The sequence below is a fragment of the Lasioglossum baleicum genome, unplaced genomic scaffold (genome assembly GCF_051020765.1).
Source record: "Lasioglossum baleicum unplaced genomic scaffold, iyLasBale1 scaffold0021, whole genome shotgun sequence".
NCBI lineage: Eukaryota > Metazoa > Arthropoda > Insecta > Hymenoptera > Halictidae > Lasioglossum > Lasioglossum baleicum.
The window spans coordinates 3037137-3061743 of record NW_027469081.1 but is presented as its reverse complement, the minus strand read 5'-3'; the positions used below and the strand labels follow the sequence as shown (position 1 = coordinate 3061743).

General features: G+C 40.0%; 1 protein-coding gene across 5 annotated transcripts in view; it reads right to left on the bottom strand.

The window, feature by feature from the left end:
- Drpr (multiple EGF like domains draper) overlaps positions 1-24607 on the bottom strand; it is a 33398-nt gene that overhangs the window by 7766 nt on the left and 1025 nt on the right. For 4 of the 5 annotated variants that reach the window (XM_076445125.1, XM_076445123.1, XM_076445126.1 and 1 more), the window contains exons 2-5: positions 1999-2250; positions 915-1041; positions 661-829; positions 18-264 (exon numbers count right to left, since the gene is read on the bottom strand). In XM_076445125.1, the coding sequence (XP_076301240.1) occupies positions 18-264; positions 661-829; positions 915-1041; positions 1999-2090 (635 nt within the window). In that variant the 5' untranslated portion in view covers positions 2091-2250. Of the gene's footprint in view, positions 1-17; positions 265-660; positions 830-914; positions 1042-1998; positions 2251-6599; positions 6854-24607 lie in introns of those variants that run through there. The other variant, XM_076445124.1, reaches the window with a different exon arrangement.

Genomic DNA, 24607 nt, shown 5'->3' with positions numbered 1-24607 from the left:
GTTTAAGAGACACTTACAGAGGCCCAGTGTAGCCAGGAGCACAATGACACTCCCCAGAAATGTGATGACAGCTTCCACCGTGTCTGCAGCGACACACTTCGCTGCAATCCTGCCCATACCGATCGGATGGACACTTTTGGTCGCAGTAGTCACCGGTCCAGCCTCTGGTGCACAAACATTTGCCATCGAACGGGTCGCAATTAGCTCCGTTCTTGCACATGCACTCCCTCTCGCAGGATTTGCCCCACTTTCCAGGTGGACATTCTACAAAGATTAAATTCCTTAAACATTTTTAATCCATTGCATTTCCAGAACGTGGAAATTTCAAAATAGTAAAAGCTCCGAAGATATCGTCCCGATTACTTTGACATTTTCTAGACAGCTCGTAGGGTATTAAGCAATGTTATTCCCAACTTTTACTTCGCTGCGAATACCGGTTCTACCTGCCGGATAAGTCGCTCTTATTATGTATATTTATGCGATATACTACGGAATTGAAACTAATCGAGACAAACTGTTGAATATTCAGTTTACATTACGTTTACAAATAAACAGAGAAACACAGAGCGGTGGAGAGCGAGTGGATTTCTAGGCCGGAGAAACTGCCGTGTTGCACAAAATTGTATCAAGTGGGATGCTGTAAAAAAATTCTATGCTTACTGAAATCGCATAACGGTCCGCCGTAGCCAGACTCGCACTTGCAAACGTCCGGAGCGATGCAAGTGCCGTAAACGCAGTCCTTGGAGCAAACTGGAATGCAACGATCGCCGGTGTTGGTCTGCGTGTAGCCTTTGCAACATTCTTCCACCGGCCTTTGCTTCGTTAATTCCTGATCAAATAACGTACAGACTTCAGGCTCGGGTTTCACCTTTCGTTTCGACTTGGGAAAAACTCATTTTTACTTGAACGCTTACCTGTTCTTTGTACAGTGTCTTGAACACGACTTTGTATTTGGAGCATCTCGGCGGAAAGCTGAAGCACCAAGTGTTCTCCCGTATCGTGTAAGGTTTCTGCTCTGATATCCTCACCGTCACTGTGTACCTGCCAACGAATTCAGTTACATTAAAATCAGCCACACATATTGCGATCCTATTGTTATCGTTGGACGGCGGATTTTGTGCATTTACGACAAAAATGAATATGAGCCTAGCCGATTAAGACGATCAAAACTGCCCCTAGAGGTTGTTCAATGGCAATCGAATCATTCGAAAGCTGACCAAGAAAAATTTCAGCTCTCTAGCTTCCTCGCTAGGGTAGTTACAGGGTAAACCAAATTTTCCGGCCTTCGATATGTTCTAAAATTCTGAAAAAAATGTGACATATTTTGGATCCTACGGCGCACTTTACAGCATTTTGTTCAGATTTTTTTCTTGCAAACTGTGCTCGTGAAAAATGAAAAACCAACAAGTGTAACTTTCCTCCTCAAAGCAGAAACGTCGAAAATTTCAATTTTTTTTTTTTGTGTTTTTCGCTATGATCTCCCGCAAGAATAAATCTGAAAAAAATTGACGACACTGCCTGTTATAGTACTTTGTCGGAGAACTAAACAGTAGAATAGCGTGATTTTTTCAGATTTTTTTCTTGCAAACTGTGCTCGTGAAAAATGAAAAACCAACAAGTGTAACTTTCCTCCTCAAAGCAGAAACGTCGAAAATTTCAATTCTTTTTTTGTGTTTTTCGCTATGATCTCCCGCAAGAAAAATCTGAAAAAAATTGACGACACTGCCTGTTATGGTACTTTATTAGAGAACTAAACAGTAGAACATCATGATTTCGTATTTTTCTGCATTTTTTCGATTTTCTTGGGGGAGTTTTCGATACCGATGGTATCTGGCGTTTTAATCTTAATCGCAAGGCGACTTGAATTGCAATCTAATCGCGACGATACTGAAGGGATCGATTGCAAACTGATTGAGAACTGCAGGCGGATTATAGCCAAAGGCCAAGGGAATGAAAATAAATTGCTGAATGCACCTGTGCGAGGTGTACGGTACTCACGTTTCTATTCTCGTGCAGATATTCGGCCCTTCGAGTGCGTGTGTCGTGGTCAAAGCCGCGAGTGCAGCCAGCAACCATATCGACAGCGCCATCTTTCCTTATCACACTTGTAACTACGAACGATAAATGTTTGTCCCGTGTCTATATTTCTATCACATTTCTTCGAGATCTGTCGGTGTCCCTTCGGATTAACTCAGAATCGGACGTTCCCAGCCTCGTTAAGTCCGAGCGATCGGCAGCATGCTCCTCCACCTGAACAAAAAATGAATAGTTATCACACGGTTATGATTAAATACTACTATCCTTTTCAAGAAACGAAAGACGTGAGATAAGGACACCGGAATGCGATATTCAACGCAGTTCCACGGAACAGCTGCGTTTTCGTTTTGCAGACTCGATCGTTTCTTCGGCGTAAAATCTTGGAAACTTTAGACTCTGAACCGTGAGCCGCGACAATCCTTTCCATATTTTACCATCTCGCGGACTACATATGTATTCATCAAAAGAGAAAGGGAATTACATACTACCTGGCTACGTCGGGACGCTAATGAGCGCGTCCTAATTGCTTTTATTCCCGATTACGAATCGTTTTATTTTGTTACTGCACGTTTATCCGTCATTCGTAACAGCTGTGTAACGATTACGGCAATGCCTTGATATGCGAGCCCGTAATTAATGAAAGTGATCTAAGGGAAAATTTAAAAGGAAAATGGGTTTATCAGTTATTTCACATCACACAGTGCTTGTTATTCAAACATTATATGGAACTCACTTTCCCTTTAAATATCTTGAAACAAGAAATACATACATGTGATTTCAGAGTTGGGAAAAACAGTATTTTATAAATAGTAAATAGTAAATATATATAATCCCATTTATTTTACAGTATCTGTACAACTTTGAAAATAACATATACCCACCTTTGTATGATTTAGACCACTTTCATAATACGTTGTTCGTATTGTGTACAGACTATTTTTCCGTCTAATGATTTCTCTTATGGAACTTTTAGCAGAAATCAGCCCAAACACGCCAGAATTCGGAACACACAGTAGCGGACAAAAGTTTAACACCATTCTAAAGAAGGCGATAACTTTTTTAATATTGTACTATACGATTTGAACTTTTTTGGGAAGCTAGAGCAATTAGTTTACTAAAGGATGTGAAAAGAAATTTTTAAAAAAATTGCAACTGATCGGAATTGTTGAAAAAATACTACAAGTTGAATTTTTAACTTTTTTTTGTGGACCTATATCGAAAATTTAAAAAATACGTTTTGTAAGATCTGTGTCAATTAAACATATTCTGAAAATTTCATTAAAATCGGTCGACGTTGCAATGAGCTACAAACGTTTAAAGATGGTAATAATTGCAGATTTTTTATATTTTCAGCAATAAATCGTGAAAATCTACAATTTTTACCATCTTTAAACGTTTGTAGCTCATTGCAACGTCGACCGATTTTGACGAAATTTTCAGAATATGTTTAATTGACACAGATCTTACAAAACGTATTTTTTAAATTTTCACTATAGGCCCACAAAAAAAAGTTAAAAATTCAACTTTTAGTATTTTTTTCAATAATTCCGATCAATTGCAATTTTTTAAAAAAAATTTCTTTTCACATCCTTCAGTAAACTAATTGATTTAGCTTCCCAAAAAAGTTCAAATCGTATAGTACAATATTAAAAAAGTTATCGTCTTCTTTAGAGCGGTCTTAAACTTTTGTCCGCTACTGTATATGCTTGTTTAATTCGCGATGAAGTAGAGCCTTGATTATTATCCGAACGTGATATTTGAACGGTTGTCTAGCTGCAGTGCTAAATTAAATCTCTACTTGTTGATTTCGGATAAAACTATGGCGAGTACAAGACACATTTCTTCGATAAACAGTGTTTTCTTGTTTGCTCGGGTATTACATTTCCGTTATTGCAACAGCGATTCTCTGATGAAAGACAAATGTCGTTTCGATCGCTGTTGCACTACTGCGAACGGTCGACAACATGTGCATCGGCGGGTTGCATGTCCCGAGCGCCATGGGGCCCGGTAAAAATTGCATGCGAGAGCCCCGGCGAATGATTACCACTTCCGGATTGTCGTCTTCAATTTAACGAATAGAAAGTTTAACGTCGCGCACCCGTGGCTGAAATCTGTCTCATCACGTCGATGTGCCGGAAGAATGGATATTCATGCAACTCGGGTCGTTTCTACATACATAGCTGCAATCGTCTTTCGACGCTCGACGCGCGTCTATTGCAATCAATTCTAGACAATACTATACCAGCGTTATAAATTGTTGTTATCGCTGGGTTTCGTGACGTGGAACTTTGCCTTGACTTTGAAGACGCGACAGTATCCCGATAGGACACTTCCGAGCGATGCTGCGCTGCGAATGTTGTCACTAGACTGCGGATTATTGCGTATTTGTAGCAAAATTGAATAGATGAAATTCAAAATTGTTGGAAAATCTTTCAAATTGAAAATGCCAATATATGATTGCTCCTCTATTAAAATCATTAAGGGAAGAAACGACATTCAATTTAGTTTCTATTGCAATCGATGCAGACAATTTTTATTTTCCATAAAGATCCGCAGTCTAGTTACATATCACTAGGCTGTGGATTTTATGCATTTATGATAAAAATGGTTACGCACAATTTCATCCAGTGGTCATATTAAAAAGATTTAAGGACATCGGTGTATTAGTTTCAGTGTAATAAGATCACTAAATGATGAAAGAAATTTTTATTTGGCACCTGTGTCTTGCAAACAACGCAAACATTTTTTATTTTGCATAAAGATCCGCAGTCTACATATCACTAGGCTGTGGATTTTATGCATTTATGATAAAAATGGTTACGCACAATTTCAACCAGTGGTCATATTAAAAAGATTTAAGGACATCGGTGTATTAGTTTCAGTGTAATAAGATAACTAAATGATGAAAGAAATTTTTATTTGGCACCTGTCTTGCAAACAACGCAAACATTTTCTATTTTGCATAAAGATCCGCAGTCTACATATCACTAGGCTGTGGATTTTATGCATTTATGATAAAAATGGTTACGCACAATTTCAACCAGTGGTCATATTAAAAAGATTTAAGGACATCGGTGTATTAGTTTCAGTGTAATAAGATAACTAAATGATGAAAGAAATTTTTATTTGGCACCTGTGTCTTCCAAACAGCGCAAACATTTTTTATTTTGCATAAAGATCCGCAGTCTACATATCACTAGGCTGTGGATTTTATGCATTTATGATAAAAATGGTTACGCACAATTTCAACCAGTGGTCATATTAAAAAGATTTAAGGACATCGGTGTATTAGTTTCAGTGTAATAAGATAACTAAATGATGAAAGAAATTTTTATTTGGCACCTGTGTCTTGCAAACAGAGCAAACATTTTCTATTTTGCATAAAGATCCGCAGTCTACATATCACTAAGCTGTGGATTTTATGAGAAATAGTGACAGACGCCGACTGAGAACTGTTGTAAAAGTTTCCTGAAGATTGTTCGTTCACAGTACTATAATCTGCGACGATTGTTCTATCTATGATATATTAATGAATTCTCTGAAACCGCAGGAAACACGCGTTCCCCGTCCAATAAGGAATGGCGTAAGTACTCTAAATACATCGTGTTTGTTGTGTACAGTCTTTCGCGTAACAGGTGGAGCTCGTCGAGTAACGATTCCAATTCAAATGACAAGAAACCGTGCGAAAAGGTCATGTGTAAATTTAACGAACGACGCGCTCGACGCGCGGGACAGATGAAAAGTGAAAAACAAATAGGTACAACCTGAACAAACCGACGAGAAATTCTAGATTAGCGACACATGTGTGAATCATCGTGCGATTCATGTGTCGCTATCGGAGAAAGATTAGAGAAATCGTTCAGGTTCCGTAGATGGCAAAACACAGGCGAACAGCTTTGCTCGCATAAAAGAGAATACGTCTAATCTTGAGCTATTCGATTCGGTCAAAGTCATCGTATCAAATGGAAATTACCATAGCAATGAATTTCTTACGGTTGGTACGGGATGGATGATACTTATTTCCGTCCGTGAGTGTTGCCGCTAGTCAGGGACAAGTATCGTGGCGCAAACATGTAGGCAGTTAGCGCGGCAACTGTTCTCACGCACACAGAGCGGAGATATAAACTCGTTCATGGGTCACGTAGGATCAAAGCCTTTTTTAGGGGGGCCTGGAAAATAGCTTAGAAGCATGGCGGCGAACGTGAAGCGAATTTCAAGCATCGCACGGTTATATTCTATTCGATCCGAAGCTCGAGTAGCCTTGGAAACGAATCAGCAATCTCTTCCTTTTCTGTTTTCTTTATTTTCATTCAACGCGCGCTTCTGTTTACGTGGCTGAGATCAGGATTACCGGATGCGGGGAACGATTCCGAAGAAATCCCGTGATATTCCGTTGCGTATCCTGCAGAAAGTATACACTGGGTGCGCCGCGAAATACCGGATCGGTATCTTTCACGGTTTGTTTTCGGTTGATTCGTCGGTCGCGCGAACCCACGGAATTTTATCATTCCGGCGAGATTTCCTCGGATGTGAATCTAGGTATGTACGCGCGTTTGCCGTACCATTTTCTATAGCAGGAACGACGTAGAACTATAGTACACGACCCTTTTCCGATCCCCTTTTACGTCCCTGCATTCCTGCTCCTGGGACACGGACCTTAGCAGCACCGTTATTCCTTGTACGTGTTGATTCGTGCGTGTGCCCCACTCGTCTGGTTTTTCTACAACTCGCGACCATTAGAGGAGGGCTTCTGCTCGCGTGTTCCACGTATAGGAGACTTGTCTGGCTCCAGATGATCATTACGCTCACCTCCACTGCGATCTTGTGAAACGCATTGACGTAGGCGTGTCTTTCGCTCGATCTGTCGCAGAAACGTGCAAGTGTAACCCACGAACGGCGCACAGTGGGGTATTTTGCCCGATTTCAGCGGCCACAGCTAGTTGAAAATTCGCTCAATATTGAAACTGCTTGTAACTTTGCTAAAATTTATCCAAATTTCATGAAAAAACAACCATTTTAAAGCTTGACATTTCTACTTTTTGTACTGTATGCCGTTTTTACTGAAACGGATGTTTTGAATGCAAAATTTGTCCACAAAGAGGAGCGTATCAGATTGTAAAGTTTGTAGCTATTTTTCAATCAAGTACTGCGGATTATAATCAATATTTTAACGTTATTCGTCTATTTTATGTACACTACCAAAAAAGTGTAATCATTTACAATTAAAATATCTTTTTAAAATAGTTATTACAAAGACTAATCTCCGTTATTTATAATGGTATGGAAAAATGTTATGAACAAAATTTGCACGGTTCAGAGGGGGATATGTTGTGGCACAAACATTTTCTGCGTGGGTGGAGGCATAGAGGACATTTCAAAGTCACCTTGATTTTTTTAAACAGAATGTCCTTTATTTATACCATGGATCGATAGAGTATCAAATTCTGAGTATAAAAGTGTTGACCTTCGTATGTCCTAAACCTAATAATTAACGAAATATTATCAAAAGAAGAAAGAACATTATTTCGATAGTATCTCGTTAACTAATTAGATTTAAGACGTGTGGAACTCAATACATTTTTACTCAGAATTCAATAGTCTATCGATTCATGATACAAAAAGTAGGTCTTTCGATATAAAAAAATCGAGGTCACCTTGAAATCTCCTCTACGCAGGAAATGTTTATGACACAACATGTCCCCCTCTGTACCGTATGCAAATTTTGTTCATAACATTTTTTCATATTATTACAAATGACGACAATATTCAAAGTGGACATAGTTATTGCTCCACCCTGTATATTATTTAAATGTCATGTGTATACTGTTTTCTTATTTTAATGTATATTGTGTGTGTTTATTATTATTATTTAATATTTACTTAAGTAAATACGAAAATATAGCAAATGCGAACATGCAGGATATGAGAAATGCTGCGATTTTCGCACGATGGCCATTTTTTCGTAAATCAACTATAAAACACGGAAGCTGTCGTAGTCAGATCCAATTTTTCTTGCATCTTAATCAGAAAACTTCAAAGAATACAATGGCACAGAAATGAACACCGGGACGCACCCGGAAGTATAACGAAATCATAACCAAAGTCTTAGAATCATCAAAAGAAAGTGACTCATCGTTGGTTATCTTTAAATATTAATAATTACAAACATGTATATGGTAGAAAAGTGAATTTCTCTTAAAAGTATACCCTATACTTAGCTAAAAAAACTTCTATAAAACAAAAATCTGTTAGTGTATGTAAATAAGGTAACAATTATACTAATAGGTGAATTCGTTGAGAAATGAAAGCGGGTTAACGGAACTTGAACTTCCGACAAATTTCAGTGCTTAATGGATACATGAATGGTAGAATGAATGATGGGAGATTGTTCCTCAGACATTCAACTAACTCAAGCCACAAAAATTTTACGATTTATGTAAAATTTTTAAAATTGAATTCTGATCGCTGAAATCGGGCAAATACCCCACTGTGCGGCGTCAAATATAAATCATCGATGACCAGAGCGTGTACGTAAAATTAATGGCGCGTTAATTCGATAAAACGCTGAGTATCGAGTAATTAAACGCGATTAATCATTCAGCAGTTTGTTTGCAGATTATGCCGCCTGCAGGAACTGTCCACGAAGATTCTCTGAGTCAGTGTTCGCGACCCGACGCGACTCGCGGCGTCACGTTTTTGCCACAGAATGAATCGAGACACATACCATGAATCATATCTTAGCATTTGTAAATCGTAGATCGAATGACTCGCGCGACCGGAAGTGGTACAGCCATCGTTCCAATGAGAGAGTTCGCGGAGGTTGTTTTATCGTAGCGTAATTAGGGTAATCCAATGCGGCCGGAGAGATTTTATGTCATCGATCTGCAGCTCGGACCAAGCGGTTATTCTCTCGCTAACTATCATGCGATAAACGGATATCTGCGTGGTTTTCGTTCGCTCGATCCTGGCCCAAAGTCCCATGTGACATAATCGAACACAAACGAGTAATTATGGAGCAACCGATTCGATACCGTTGTAAACAGACTTATCGAAATGCACGCGGACAATGCATAAGTTCAAGTACGCGATAGGAGAATCGTTTTATGTAAAGGCTGCGTGCCTGAGGACCGCGAACGAAGTCACGTGAATATTATTAGTAGACTGCGGATGTTTAGGGAATTTTCAATTTTTCTAGACGAATATTAAGAGAAACTGGAAGAAAGTACAATCTTATTTCCAGTGGTAGTAAGCCTTTGCACATCTCGAAACAAATAAGAATCGAACTAAATTTTGTAGAATTTTATTTTCTAGCATTTTTTATGGTATTTTCAATTTTTCTAGACGAATTTTAAGAAACTGGGAGAAAGTACAATCTTATTTCCAGTGGTAGTAAGCCTTTGCACATCTCGAAACAAATAAAAATCGAACAGAATTTTGTAGAATTTTATTTTCTAGCATTTTTTATGGTATTTTCAATTTTTCTAGACGAATATTAAGAAACTGGAAATCGTGACAGCGAACGGGAAGAAGTTACTCCGACCACGGTCAACACAAATTTACAAATGTCCACCGATCCTGTGGTGTAGATTCACCCCTAGAACGGATGACAGTTACTTTTTATACACTCTGTACGGGACAACGAGACGCCCAAACGATACTTATTTTCTCGAAACACTCGTGTGCGTTGGCCACCAGTAACTTTCATGTTTAGTGACCGTTCGTGAATCGCCGGGCACAGAAACCACCGGAAGAGTTAATTCAACGCGTTCTCTACGACACGTCTATTTATCAGGCGAAATGGAACGACCTGTTCGGAGTTCGGGCACATGTGACCGATCAGAGGAACCTGAAATACGCGCGCGCGCTGTCTGAATGGTCCACGATGGATTTATCAGACGCAACAATTCGCTGTAAAGCAATTTCACCGACAATCGCGGCCATCATCACTAGACTGTAGAGATCTTCAAGGAATTATAGCTTTTGAAAATGTTCAAAGAATGATAGAATATAAAATATGACAGAATTTTTAATACAATTATAATTGATTTCAGATCTAAAAAGGCTACTACCATGGAAAATAAAATTCTATTTTATTCTACTTTCTTGACAAGAAATAACGGAGTTAATCATTTCTTATTATAATTCTGTCAAATTGACGATTTTTGAAAAACCAAATAATAACAACCATGACATGGACCTTTAGTATTCATATATTTAAGAAGTTTCGAAATGGCCACCTTTTGCGCCGATACAGAGATACAATTTTCGGCAATGGGCCGCAGCTCTTCTGGCGTCATTCGGTCCCACTCCTGGTACAGAGATTTTTTTCAATGACTCCAAATTTTTATGGGGCCGAGCACAGGCCCTGGCCCCCAAAATCGACCACACGCTGTAGTCCAACGGGTTGAGATTCGGTGAGTACGGCGGCCATTCCACAGATGTAATGAAACCTGGAAAATGGGCTTTGCACCACTCCTGAGTCGTTTTCGCCCTGTGGGCCGGCGCGGAATCGTGCTGTAACGTCCATTCCGGATCGCCAAGGTGCTGTTGGACCCACAGAAATACGACGGCTTCGAGAATGTCCCGTCGATACACTTCTTGGTTGATTTCGACCCCTTCATCCACGAAAACCGTAGCAAATCCCATTTTCCAGGTTTCATCACATCTGCGGAATGACCGCCGTACTCACCGGATCTCAACTCTATGAACTCCAGCGTTTGGTCGATTTTGAAGGCCAGGGCCTGTGCTCAGCCCCATAAAAGTTTCGAGTCGCTGAAAAAATCTCTGCGCCGTTTGTGGGACCGAATGACGCCAGAAGAGCTGCGGCCCACAGCCGAAAATTTCAAAACATGTTTGAGCCTCTGAATCGGCTCAGAGGTTGGCCACTTCGAAACTTCTTAAATATATGAATACTAAAGGTCTATGTTATGGTTGTTATGATTTGGTTTTTCAAAATTCGTCGATTTGACAGAATTATAATAAGAAATGTTTAACTCCGTTATTTCTTGTCACCCTGTATCAAAATATATCGACCGGTGCTGTTATCGGATAACCCCTCTGTCAACAGGCCGCTCTCTTGCAATTTGCGTTGAAAAATTTGCTCGTGGTCTGGTTTAAAAAGTGCGATGCCTTTTTCGGCCGCTGTTCTTTTATACCGTAGACGCTTTAGTTTGCATAAAGATCCGCGGTATGATTTTATTGTATCATATCAAATTCCTCGTACAGTTTAAAAGTCATCGGATACTCTTGATGGTTGAAAACGTTCCGATAACGTGCTGGACGTGTTGAGACATCGTGGCAACGATTGGAATCGCATGAAAGAATGCGGCGAGTATGCCACGACACGCATTAATGACTGTACACGAGCGAAAGGCGATGAGCAAGAGTGTACATTTCATGTATGCGCAGAAATTTATCGATCGAAGTCCGTCGAACAGAACAAAAGAAGGAAAAGAAATTGTCTCTTCAACTTACACGGGAAGGAGCCCAAGTGTCCGACTTCGATTTCGATGGATCCCTAATTATTGTAATTATGTATGCAAAATATTAGGTGTAGTTACTCAATAGTTTTAAAGATATAAACAATTAAAGTTTGATACCTGTGAATCGCGCAACCTGCTTACACGGCTAATGGAACTTCGAAAACTTTAATTGTTTATATCTTTAAAACTATTGAGTAACTACACCTAATATTTTGCATACATAATTAGGGATCCATATACCATTATCTCAGAAAAAATTATCAAATTCTTGGGGTCCTTCCTTTGTTAGTTAATTCAACGTTCATTAAATATCACTTTAAACCTTTGCAGATGATTATTTCATTTCTCTTTCACGTCCAATGCAAAAGTTCTTTCACAAACAATTCTCGCACAAACAATGAGAATTCCAACGAAGCTGAAATTTTACGCTGCTTCCACCGTTTTCATTATTTCAATAACAAACGATTCGGAGCGATGTTTGCGTCCCGAACTCGCTTCGACGTTTCGGAAAATCGTTAACGATGGCTGAAATGGATTTTCCACGAGAAAGCTGACAAAAGAATACCTCCGGCGAAACACGGGGCGTCATTAAAGTCACGTTAATGAATGTAAACCCAGGCCCGTCCTCTGTGTACACAGCAATGCGTATTCCACGTGCGAACAAATGAAGAAGGAAGGAAGGAAGGTATGCGTATCGTTTCTGAAAACGTATTCTGTGCACGCGCTTAACGATCAGCGATCGTAAAAATAATGAGTAAAGAGTAAGCACTTTCGTAAGCCGGTCGGAATGATTTAGCTGACTGTCCCAAGTCAATGCGGAAGAATTTCACACACTCGACACGACACTGCGATTGAAAAGTAATTTGCGAAACGGTCGGATCCGTTTCAACGGTGAACAGATCCGTTTCACAGTTTATAATTTCTATTATCTACCCTGTTTCCGGAGTTCAAAGATCGAACACGACACCAAGTCTGACTGAAGACCCGCAAGAAACGTGGACAGGCCAGGCACGTGAGCCCGTTATTCACCGTAGCCGAGAATAGAGTAAAAGATTGTATAACCCTCCGCTCGGTGAATGGAGGAGACTTCATAATCAACGGTAAGTTGGTCACCGGGCGATGGTTACATTCTGCCCGTCCAATTAAACTGTATAATTAGGTGCAACGTCACAGCAACTGGATGTTACGATCAATCGTCTGTTAAGCAAACCGCGACTCGCGTAAGAATCGCTTGTCCGTTTACCCACCGGCAAAACGACTTAAAACCATTTTCCGTTTTTGTACAACGCAATGCAGGACTTGCACGCGTCTACATGACTGGCTACATAGAATTTTACGTCACTCCAACATATAAATAAATGTTTATTCTCGTTGAAATTACTTTAACCCCTTGTCCTACGATTTATTCTACGATTATAGTGATTACAACTTTTTCTGTGATTTTTAATTTCCTGGGAAAGGACAAACTTTATATCTATCGTACGCCTATATGTGTATATTTTCCAATAGCTGTACATTAACAAAAGCAAAGTAGAATTTCATTTCGATTTAAGGGAAACTAATAGCACAGATATTTATTAGACTCTATTCGGAATTGTTAGAATGCAAAATAGATATTTGCAAGCGTAAGTCGACACCTTTGTTTATGCTTGGAGCACTAAATATCAAGTTTATCAGATTAAATGTTACAGTAAGGAGCATAACTGATTCCACACACTTTAAACCAGAACAACTTTTTTATGAATGGACTAAACGACTTCAATTTCTCTGTAAGGCTAGAAGAATTAGTTTAGTAAATGACGTGTAAAAAATATGTTGAAAAGAGGTATTTGGACGGAGTTGTGAAAATAATAGTAAAAATTGATGTGTACAACCTTTCTAGCTGGGCCAATAACGAAAATTCAAAACAGGTGTCTGGTCAACTGGTATAAATTATATACGCTCTGAAAATTTCATTGAAATTAGTTAATTGGTTTGCGAATTATAAACGATCAAAAGTAGTAATTTGTAGTGTACCATAAAGTGGCAAGTTTTACCATTTTTGATCGTTTATAATTCGTAAACCAATTAACCAATTTCAATGAAATTTTCAGAGCGTACATAATTTATACCAGTTGACAAAACAGATTTTTTAAATTTTCGCCTCACGGAAAAATAGAAGTCGTTTGGTCCATTCATATAAAAGTTATTCTGATTTAAAGTGTGTGGAATGTCAGTTATGTTCCTTACCGTATATGCGAGTAATTAAAAGTGTAATGGAGGAACTTGTCAACGTTTAAGAAAATGGGCGTTTCACGCGACGAGAAGCTTGCGAAGTAATCGCAGTTGCAGAGAGTCCTAAAGCCGACACGTGTGAATCCGAGTAATCCTGTTAAGTCGTGGAAAAAAAGGTGAACTGCACGCAAAACAGAACTGCACGTGCAAACCGACGCGACGCGATCCGACGACCACGGGAGAGAGAAGATGGGGTCGGACCCCATCGGCTTCGACCTAAAAGGGAGTTAATTCGTTTAGGGAACCGGGGAGAGAAGTTCCAACCAGGGTGCAGAACGCGTATGTATACAAGTACACGAGAATACGTGTTCACATGAGTCACAGGATGTAGGGCGAAAGAGTTTCGCGATAAAACGCGCCGTCCAAGTTATCGGCTGTCTCGGGATGCGCATCATTCAACTGTCGCCCAGCATTGTCGGTTCCGAACAAAAGCTCCCGCGACAAAGGATACAGCTCTCGGATGCAGCGACGAGCGCATACACACACATGGAAATATTAATTCCGAAAGCGGACTGCGAAATAAGCAGAAACTACCCTTGGCAAGCTACAACCCCTTCGAATCGGTATAAAAGTGGAGCTTTGCGATTTATAATTACACTGTCCAACAAATTTCAACTTTTTTTATGTTTCTAATATACTGTTGGGTGGGTCCTGTAGAGTTTTTTGCGCTGATTCCCTTAACTTTTTTTCTACACGCACAGTTTCTGAGAAACATGACTTTGAAAACAAACCTATTTTTCAATTTTAAACAAATATCGTGATGTTATTATACAAGATATTGAATTGTTCTTTACAGCAAAAGATTTTGCAGACTTTCCGGAATCCAGTGATACCTAATACTAATATATTATGATTGTTTAAACAAGCATTAAAGACGGAGAGACACCACTTTTGCACCAAGTTTTTTGAGGATATTTTTCAATTTATCTCGAAAAATAAGGGTCCGGCGGAAAATCGAACTATACCACGCGATAGAGCAGACTTTTATCTTGAGAAACCACCCTTTCAAGTTTGCACGGTCGACGTTTTTTTCGAACCAGAAAGCAAAATATCTTCGCCCGACATTTCCACGGGATACGGCGCGGCGCGAAGATATTTTGCCTTCTGGTTCGAAAAAAACGTCGACATTCCAAACTTGGTTGGTTTCTTAAAATAAACGTCTGCTCTATCGCGTGGTATAGTTCGATCTTCCGCCGGACCCTTATTTTTCGAGATAAATTGAAAAATATCCAAAAATTGGTGCAAAGTGGTGTCTCTCCGTCTGTAATGCTTGTTTAAACGTGTTTAAACAATCATAATGCATTAGTATTGTGTATCAGTGGATTCGGGAAGTCTACAGAATCTTTTGCTGTAAAAAACAATTCAATATCTTTTATAATAACATCACAGTATTTGTTTAAAGTTGCAAAATATGTTTTTTTTCAAAGCCATGTTTTTCAAAAACTGTGCTTCTAGGAGAAAACTTAAGGGCAGATTCGGAATCAGCGTGAAAACTCTATAAGATCCACCCAACAGTATATTGGAAACATTTTTGGTGTTGGACAGTGTTATCAGACTTTATAACGAATCTATTTTGATTGAAATGTGTGTGTCGATTTCGTGAAACTGGTACGTGTACAAATGAAAGAATGAAATCTCGGCGAGTAAAAACGCTCCGACCACGAAAAGTTTCTAAGTTTGCACTTTAAATGTACGGACATACCGAAAGCATCATTTCCAGAGAGCTTCGAGGGAACACCGTGCCCTCGTTTCCCTAAAACAGAATTAAATTACAAGCCTCGTTATGTCTCGACAAAATTGAATCTCCTCGAAACGAAAGTCGGGCAGCTCTCGGTTAACTCGACGTCCTCCTCCCTTGTCTGTTATCTCCGAAAAGATGGAACGTCAACAGCGAACCGTAACTAGTTAATGCTATGTATAATGATAAGCAGGATTATGGTATATTCCCTTTATCTTTCCCTAACAAGCGCCGAGACAGCGATAAGATAAGGATCGATAATATTTCGTGGTTGTGCGGTTCATCGACCAAGATTAAACTTCTGTTTTCTCTCGCGCGGTGCCTCGAATTTCGTTTCACGGTGGGAAAGTTCTGAAAATTAAACGTCGTTTCACGGCCGGCATATTATACTGGATAAGAGGCCGCGGGGGTAAGTGGATAATGTTGGGGAAGTTAACTTTCGAACGGGAGAGGAAAAACGAGGAGAGCACATTTCTACAGGAAGCAACTGCGAAACCAGTTAGTTACAGTTATTCTTTCGGGCCGGAATTATTTATCGTGAATGTAGAAATTCACGGTGACATAAGCGGCATGGGCGTGCTCCACGGTACATCGGTCCGCGGTTGTGTTTTCCCATGGTCGTGTGTAATTCGCCGATCTAACGAAAGAAAAATGATTATACCGCCAGAAAAATGACACGGCTGCGCGCAACCGTCCAGTTTTACGTTAGCCGGGCGTGGGCTTTCACTTCTCTGGCCCTCGGTCTTTCGGTTACGTAAGAAAAATCATGCTGGAAGCCTGGTGATTATTCGGTGGGTAAGTTCGACTTCCATTTGAAACGGACTCGCGATACGAACGCTTTCGAATATTAGACGCAATTTTTATTGTGTGGCAAGCGATGCACGTAAGACGAGTCCAACTAATATCGGATTGCACGATGGGCGGTCTTTTAACTGGTCGAATGGCTGCGCATTTATCATGGCAATATGTGCGTCCACCTTTCGTCGTTCTGTCAGGAATCGCAGAAATTACGAAACGCAACTTGTCAAACGTCTCATAGTTATAAACGAAATCGAAATCCCAACAAAAACATCCGGTAAACAGGAGCCAAGTTCCTATGGCCGTAAAAAGTTGTGAGATCAAACAAAATTGTACCGGCAAGTTCGTTAGCTTAGAAATACCTCTTGCAATACTGAAAAAAAGCGTTTGTACAAATTAGTTTAAAAGTACGCTATTTAATTTTTAAAGAGTTACATGGAGGGCTAAATTATTCAAACTTGGCCGCTACCTAACACCTTTTATGGCCATTGGTTTAAAAAGTAACGGCCAAGTTTGAATAATTTAGCCCTCCGTGCAACTCTTTGAAAATTAATTAGCGTTCTTTTAAACTAATTTTTACGAACGCTTTTTTCGGTATTGCAAGAGGTATTTTGTTTGATCTCGCAACTTTTTGCGGCCGTAGGAACTTGGCTCATGTTTACAGGATGGTTTTGTTGGGATCTCATCAATTTTTGTTGAAATTACATCAATTATCAAGTAGGTATCAAAGAAAAAAAATCCTTTTCTAATCTGCAAGACAAAATCCAAATTCAATGTGTCGAAGATTAACACTTTACCTACCGGAAGCCTATTAATAGGATTTTCAATCATTGTGTTGTACCAAAAGAAAGCATAGAACTTTTCTTTTACATTGCAATCTTAAATGAAACTATTAGATGACGATATTGTGTGTGACTTGTTAGTTCTCAATGAAAATTGCTGTTTCCATTGAAGGTTCCATTAAAAAGTGTTTAGCCATGATCCATAGATTTCTTAAAATTATGCAATAATCATCGATCGGTAATGTGTTAACACTCTGCCGGCGACGCGACGCTCGGATCCGTTTGCCCCCCGCAGCTGTAGACGATGCTCGGTGCAGTTTCTTTTGTTTACGTTAGAGCGATTGTTTTTTTCATCAGTATGTATTTGTTGCTACTTCGAAGCTAATAAAACGTATACTTATGTATGTTATGTTGCTATGTTCTACCCTAAGTACCTATTTCGTAATGTTTTCTTTTCGATACAACCCTTTTAAGTTGTAAAATTTCAAACTTTGATAATTATTCCTTTGAGTGTTTGTTATGGTGGACCTATGTATCAAAGGGCCTAGCCGATTAAGATGGTCAAAACTGCCCTTAGAGGTTTTTCAATGGCTCTTGAACCATTCGAAAGCTGACCGATAAAAATCCATCTGAGTAAAATTTCAGCCCTCTAGCTTGCCCGTGAGGGTAGTTATAGGGTACATTAGATTTCGCGCTTCTCCGCTCATTTTTCGGCTAGGCCCTTTCAAGCTTGTAGGTCAATGGGAAGTACCCAAAAGGTTTTGATGATCTGTCAGTCAGTCAGTCAGTGACAAATTTAGCGATTTTTGAGGTCCTACATCTCGGAACCTACTAATGTTGGAAGATTAATGTTTTGTCAATATTGAGACATGATAGCGTTTAACAAGTGTACGAAATTTCATCTCTCCATCTGCCTCCAGTGCCGAGTTATAAGCCTCTAAAAAACGGCCGAGTTGTTTCGTGTAAAAGGAGGTAGTGCGAGAACTTGGCTGGTGCACTGCCGCGCACCTGGATATTCGAGGTTACTGCAACGAAACGCTGAAGGTCCTTGCGTCCTTTTTTTTTAATTTTTCGTTAATTAACCAACTGGCTGGCTTTTACGAGGCGAACAGTAATCAGACGGGTTCAACGAGCGATAAATAGCAGGTCATTCAAGACCACCGAAGGTAGTGAATTAATCCTTTTGAGCCAGCAGCTTCGCCGTCGAACACAAAGCGTCGTTTGAATCAGCGAATAATAATTAATTGGCCACTGGTTTCGGCATAATGGGACAGTGGAAATCATTTTCGCGTCTTTTGCCATCGGCGGACATGCTCCTTTGTCCGTGTCGCGCGAGCGATTGTTCCTCTTGTACGTATTATATGTATTTTTTTCTCTCCATCGTATGATTATTCCACGGACAATAAGCGTGTAAGCTGTCTCGTGCACGGGTCGACGGGAACTTTTGTGTTCTGTTCATTGTTTAAGATCTCGAAGGCGAGGGGTCATTCCCGTTTTCATCGATAAAAGGATGGCCGCGAATGAGTAGAATGGAAAACGCCCGAGGACGCGGCCGTTGATGGAATACCAGAGAGGAGCGTGCAGTTGGATTCATTGCGCGATTGTTTCTTTTCTCCTTTTACCTCCCTCTGTATGCCATCCTTGTCGCGTAAGTCCAGAGGGTGACCTCGGGTTTCCTTGGTTATCATATCGAAACGCTTATTTCACAGTTTAACGAGGTACACTCGTTTCCAGGATTGCAAGGGTGGTCGAGACGGGTTGCGAAAACATTCGGGCCGAGATAAGTCGGGTTCTCGAAAATTTTATTGAATACTGCATAATTGAAAGATCCTTGGATCGACTTTCTTCCGCGAACTGGATGAGTCTGCGGATTATTATTCGCGGGAACACGTCGTCGTCGCCGCGGCAGTTAGTCCCGGAACGGAATTACGGAAGACAAATACACTACGAAGGCAGCGTCTAATTAACTTATTGTGTTCGCCAGTCGCGTGTACGTAGCAGCCCGGTGATCCTTACCGTTCCGGCTGCAGTCGGTTTTTCTTTCTTCTGTCGCAACCCGCCGGGAACCATTGTGTCTACCATATCTCGAATGATTCCGATCGAGCGTTTCTACGCTGCGCACCATGGGTATACTGTTAAATAACTTGCAAAAAGAATCTTTAATTAACTCGTTGCGTTCGTTAGTCGTCTATGCGTTGACGGTACAGTGATTTCTGCTGTTCGTACGATATCGGCTCTTACGTTTACCGCCTCGTCTCGTTGAACGGACTATGGTCATAATTAAACAGCGTATTATATGCATCTATGACAAAAATGAGAAGGTGTAAAATTTTAAAATACTGATGTATTATTTCCAACCTATATTAACACTAAACCTCCTACCACGAGGGATCAAATGACCCATTCTGGATTTTTTATTTGACAATTATCGAAATTGTAAAGTTGTTTTCATGGGAATTTATTGAATTTATTTTTTGTCTCCAGTATATATTGGTATGGGAATAACTTTCCGCCCTTTTTTGTTGAAAAGAAGCGTATAAACCATACCCATAACGTATAAACGTTTTCCAACAGTAGATCGATCGACGTTTAATTCAATTGACAGTTCTTGAAATGTTTGACGTGGATTTCCATCGAGTAATGCTGGCAAATCTGTATCTTCGAATTTTTTGGCACACCATCGCAATCTTTGTCTCTTACGCCGAAATCATGGGTTTTAAACCGTCGAAACCATTCTTTGCAACTTGTATTCGATGGAGCATCGTCCCCGTAAATTATAATAAATATAATATAGTAAATATATAACACCTTTCTTTAAAACAAAATAATGCAACATGACTTCCCGCAAATGCTGCTTGCTTGGAACAAAAGTCGACATCTTTCACGCGAAAAATTGACTGCTGTTCACGCTCCAAACAATTGCCACTAACTGCGTTTCGAAGCTTAGACACACACCTTTCAAAAACGTGTACATATGTACCACGTTCCATCAAATACGTGATCGGTACTCAAGTTATAACGACATCTGTCAAAAGGGCGGAAACTTATTCCCATGCCCAATATGTTATAGTAAAAATCGCAGAAAATATAAATAAATTTAATCTTGTTATTTTTATAATATCTGTGGTTGCGAGGAAAAACGCCGCATGTCACGATTTCAAAGAGTTTATGCATTCATTGAGTTTCGTAGTATAGGATTGACGTATCTACCAGAAAAAAGTCATGAGAACAAATTCGAAAGGCTCGAAAAATAATACACTTTAACCGATGTCCTATGTCGAAGCATTAGTGATCAAAACTTTAAACGGCTATATCTCGAAAGTGAAAGTGTGTGACATGCGGCGTTCTTCTTTAAACATGTTAAGAAAGAAAATCAATTTCTATACGACTCCGGTTTGTTGGAATTCGGGAAGAAAATGTTTATTTTCCAGAAAAATCCGCTGTGTCTAGTCATAATAATTGTTCGTTTAATTCGCTCTCTAGAAATGGAGTTAAACGACGATTCTGATACTTTCGGTGAAAATAGACGCAGGTACCACTGCGAAAGAGTCAACTGCGTGTTCTCCAATCGTTTAGAATCCAGGTCCACTGAGTTCTAGATCGATTGACACGATCGAACATCGAACCGCAACCCGGAATCGTGGATCACATAGCTCGAGCCGCCGAGACCGTGCGTTCAAACGGCGCAATCGGCAAAGATCATTTGGCTGGTAGACGACGAACGGGGCCCGGTTGAAAAGCGTCTTTTGTTTCTTTGTCCGAGCAAAGCCACTTGAAAGATTCAGTGCCTACGCGTTTGCACCGAATCGTGTCACCCACTTTTCCCTTAGTTAATCGACTGATACATACTGTTGAATGCTCGTCGCTGCAAAGGAAGTTATCTGGGTCAGCGGCGGTGCATAAGCTGCGTACTGTGAGCGTGCCTCTAGCGAAAAAATTGAAAGGCTTTTGCATTCTTCGAGGGTAACGAGGAATAAAAAAAATCGTTTGGCTCTCTGTGCATGCACTTATGTGCGCGGGCGAGAGAGAGAGAGACATCGGTTTCGAGATAGATTGCACGCGAACCGCACGGAAATAGTAGATGGATCGATGATGAAACGCGGCGACAAGCTGCAACAAGGCTGCACGGAGATGTGCATGCTCCAGAATATGCATTCCTTGCGCCTTGCGGTCAAGGATTTCTTTTTTCTGATAACGAGCAGCGCTGACTGCTGCGAGAACAAAGTTACCCGAGCGTCACAACCGCGGTCGCAGCACTGCGAGTGTCTCTCGAAACCGTTCCTCGATACGTTCGTGTAACAATTATATAAATACCGTCTGGGAAGAAGCTTAAGGCCTCTCGTATGAAACGTTGGAAAAGTCCTAGGGTTCGAATAAATATTTATAAGTAAAAGATCTTGTAAATCAACTAGCAAAGTAGTTCTGTAGTTCTGAATTTGCGATTATTAAGATTGTAAAAATGCTTCCCTGAGGAATTATTATTTACCAAATTTATTTCTTTCGGTACATATATATTATTAGAAAAATAGCCAAAAATTCGGATAGACACATTCTTGTTATGTTTATAAAATAATGTGAAACAGTTATTTCTGGAGCTCCGTAAATCTAGTGTTAATTGAGGGCGTGGGTTCGAATCCCACTTCTGACACCAAAATGTTGGATTCCGTGTTCAGAAATCGAGTACAACACTTTTTATAAATCGTAAAGAAGTTTTATTTAACAAAGGTCTATAGTAGCGTAGTAAGGTTCAAACAGTGACTTCCTAGTCTCTATTTTGGAGAGGAGAATGTGGAAGGGAGTGGGAAGGATGCGTTGTCGAAAGTATGACGTGGAAAGGACAAGGTCTAAGAGTTGTATAGTCCTATCTAGTTCTAATAACTTATAAGTTTAGGCTGACGTGTCCGTGGCTTGGTTATCGTGATGTATCGGCGTTTACATAGGTTATCGGGTATACAACAATAATGTATAATTAATTGAGACACGGATTTGATCCACCTTCTCCCGATTCGGACCCAGTGTGCCTCGTTCGATACATAGCTCTGCTACAAATTCGTGACCGCGGGGACAGAATGTTGCGCGACACTATTTTTATGGAGCATTTCCTGTCCTCTAATTAGCCACGTCGAGAGCCGACTTCCTCGTGTTTACTTATCGGGTGTCCGTGTCCTCCCGCTCCCTTGTGATGCACAGACTTTTCCCGGACAACGTCATTCGTTCTACCAGCGTTTCCGATGCATCTCAAAAAGAATTGATCGTCGAACCCCTTTCATGCGATTGCACGCTATCATTATTGCGATCCACGAGACGAACGGGATCGTTGAAACGTTTCAAATCGTCCCAGTGTTTCCTTATCTTTAGATTGTTCGTTCTATTTGATTTTTTTCTTTTTTTTTTAGATCTTTTGAGTCCCTGCGACCTGATTAAATTCTTCGATTATTACGATCCGATGGATCAATGCGATGTCACTGAAACTCTCGGCGTGTTTGCGATGCAATTCGCGGTTCGCGAAACTTTTTTCGATCGAACGAACCGCTGCCGGTCGACGCGCGAAATGCAAACGCGATATTATACGTAATTAGATAGAGCGACGCGTGGTGACTGGATTTTCCGAGAATGACGTGCGACATTTACGAAGAGGAACGATGTCGAGGATCGACAAGGTCGATCGCAATGAGCCTCTGCCTGGAATTCGTGCAAATTTCACGCCTGAACGTTTTGCCGTTCCTCGAAATTGGCGACGGTCTGCGTGTGCCGATATTCTCACGATCGGACAGACCTGAAATATCAACGTGATGCACGCGAATTATCGTTTCCTCGAATAGAACTTTGATATCGAGTATCGTGTTGAATTTGAGAATTTCATGCATTACATGGGAAAAATGGATAAGCGAAGTGTGTACTGAGAAGACATCGCAGGAGTTTAACACTACGTTTACGCGACCCGTCGAAATGACGGGTTCTAATATTCTTGGTTTGCGATTATTTAGATTGTAAAGATGCTTCTGTTAGAAAACGTGTATGTGCATACATTTGCATTGTACGAGCGGAAAATGAACAGGCGAGAGCCAGTTTGAAATGGTTGATACATATACCTATATATTAAATAAGTATTTCGTTAAAGTTAGCTATTAAATTAAACAAAGCATCTCCATTAATCGATATGTTTCTAACAGCTTCCCTGAAAAATTATATATACCAAATCTATTTATCTGGGTGTATATTATTGAACAAATAGCCGAAAATTTGGATCGACACATACTTGTTATGTTCATAAAATGATGTGAAATATGTAGATACATATTTTCAATTTAATACAACTTCTAACGACACTTTTATTATGTAAAGAGGAACAGTCCCCCTCGTTAGTAAAAAAAAAAACGTTACTATGTAAAAAAAGATGTGAATATGATATTAAAAACAACTCCGACCCTTGAGCCAATTGAAAAGATGAAGCTCGTATAACCTAAAGTTGCACGAGGCGGGAAACATGCGGGCGAACTTGTGCTTTGTAAGTTGAGACAGTAAATGTGTATTTTAATTTACGAGGTAATTTACGATGTGTATTGTACTCCGTTGATCCCCATGCGACTTATTGTTCCGTCGTAGAACGCCGAATATTCGAACCCCCATTGCCCAGAGGCAAGAATAATACGTGACACAGTGACGGACCTTGTACAATATAACGGTACTCGAGTGATTCTTGTCGTTCATAACTTGGGCCAAGTGGCAAAAATCATTTGGAAACCTGGCACCATGTAAACAACCACTAAATTGTACAATGTACAGATATATTGGGTTGGCAAATAAGTTCGTTCGGTTTTTGTGATTTATTCCAATGTGAAAAACCGAACGAACTTATTTGCCAACCTAATACTACTTCACACTCTACTCCAAAACCATACGGGCAGAATGTACATTTTCACCGACACATTTCGTTAAACAATGAAAACGGTGAGAATCGCAACAAGCTCGTTTTCCCTTTCCTAATTTAACTACCATCGCGAACAAATTGAAAGTTACGTGGCTCGTTATGAAAGTGTAACATTTATTTATAGCCTGAAAGGTTGCATTCGCTCGGAAACGAAACCAATGAAGTATCAATAAGTAAGTATTAGAAGCAGGGAAAGAAAACTATACAACTTTTAAAACGACGAGCTGACGCGGTTCGATTTTATAAGAAACAGGTCGAAGACAAAACACAACACACAACTGCTGTGCACGATTCTTGATCGATAACAGACACGAACGAAAATAATTTAGGATAATAAGAAAACATGTTTTCTGGACCGAGGGAAGATAAACGATTTGGGTTCACTTTATCCGATCTATTTTTACCGGGACACCATTCGACGTTCAACCTGTTTGTACGGTTAGGAAAGGAGGGGTGAGAGTGGAAAACCTGTTGATCGATTATCTGAAATATCACCGAAAGGATCGGTACAAGGTAAGAACCCTTTGGACTCGAAGCAATTTTAGTTGGAAAATGAAGACGTCTC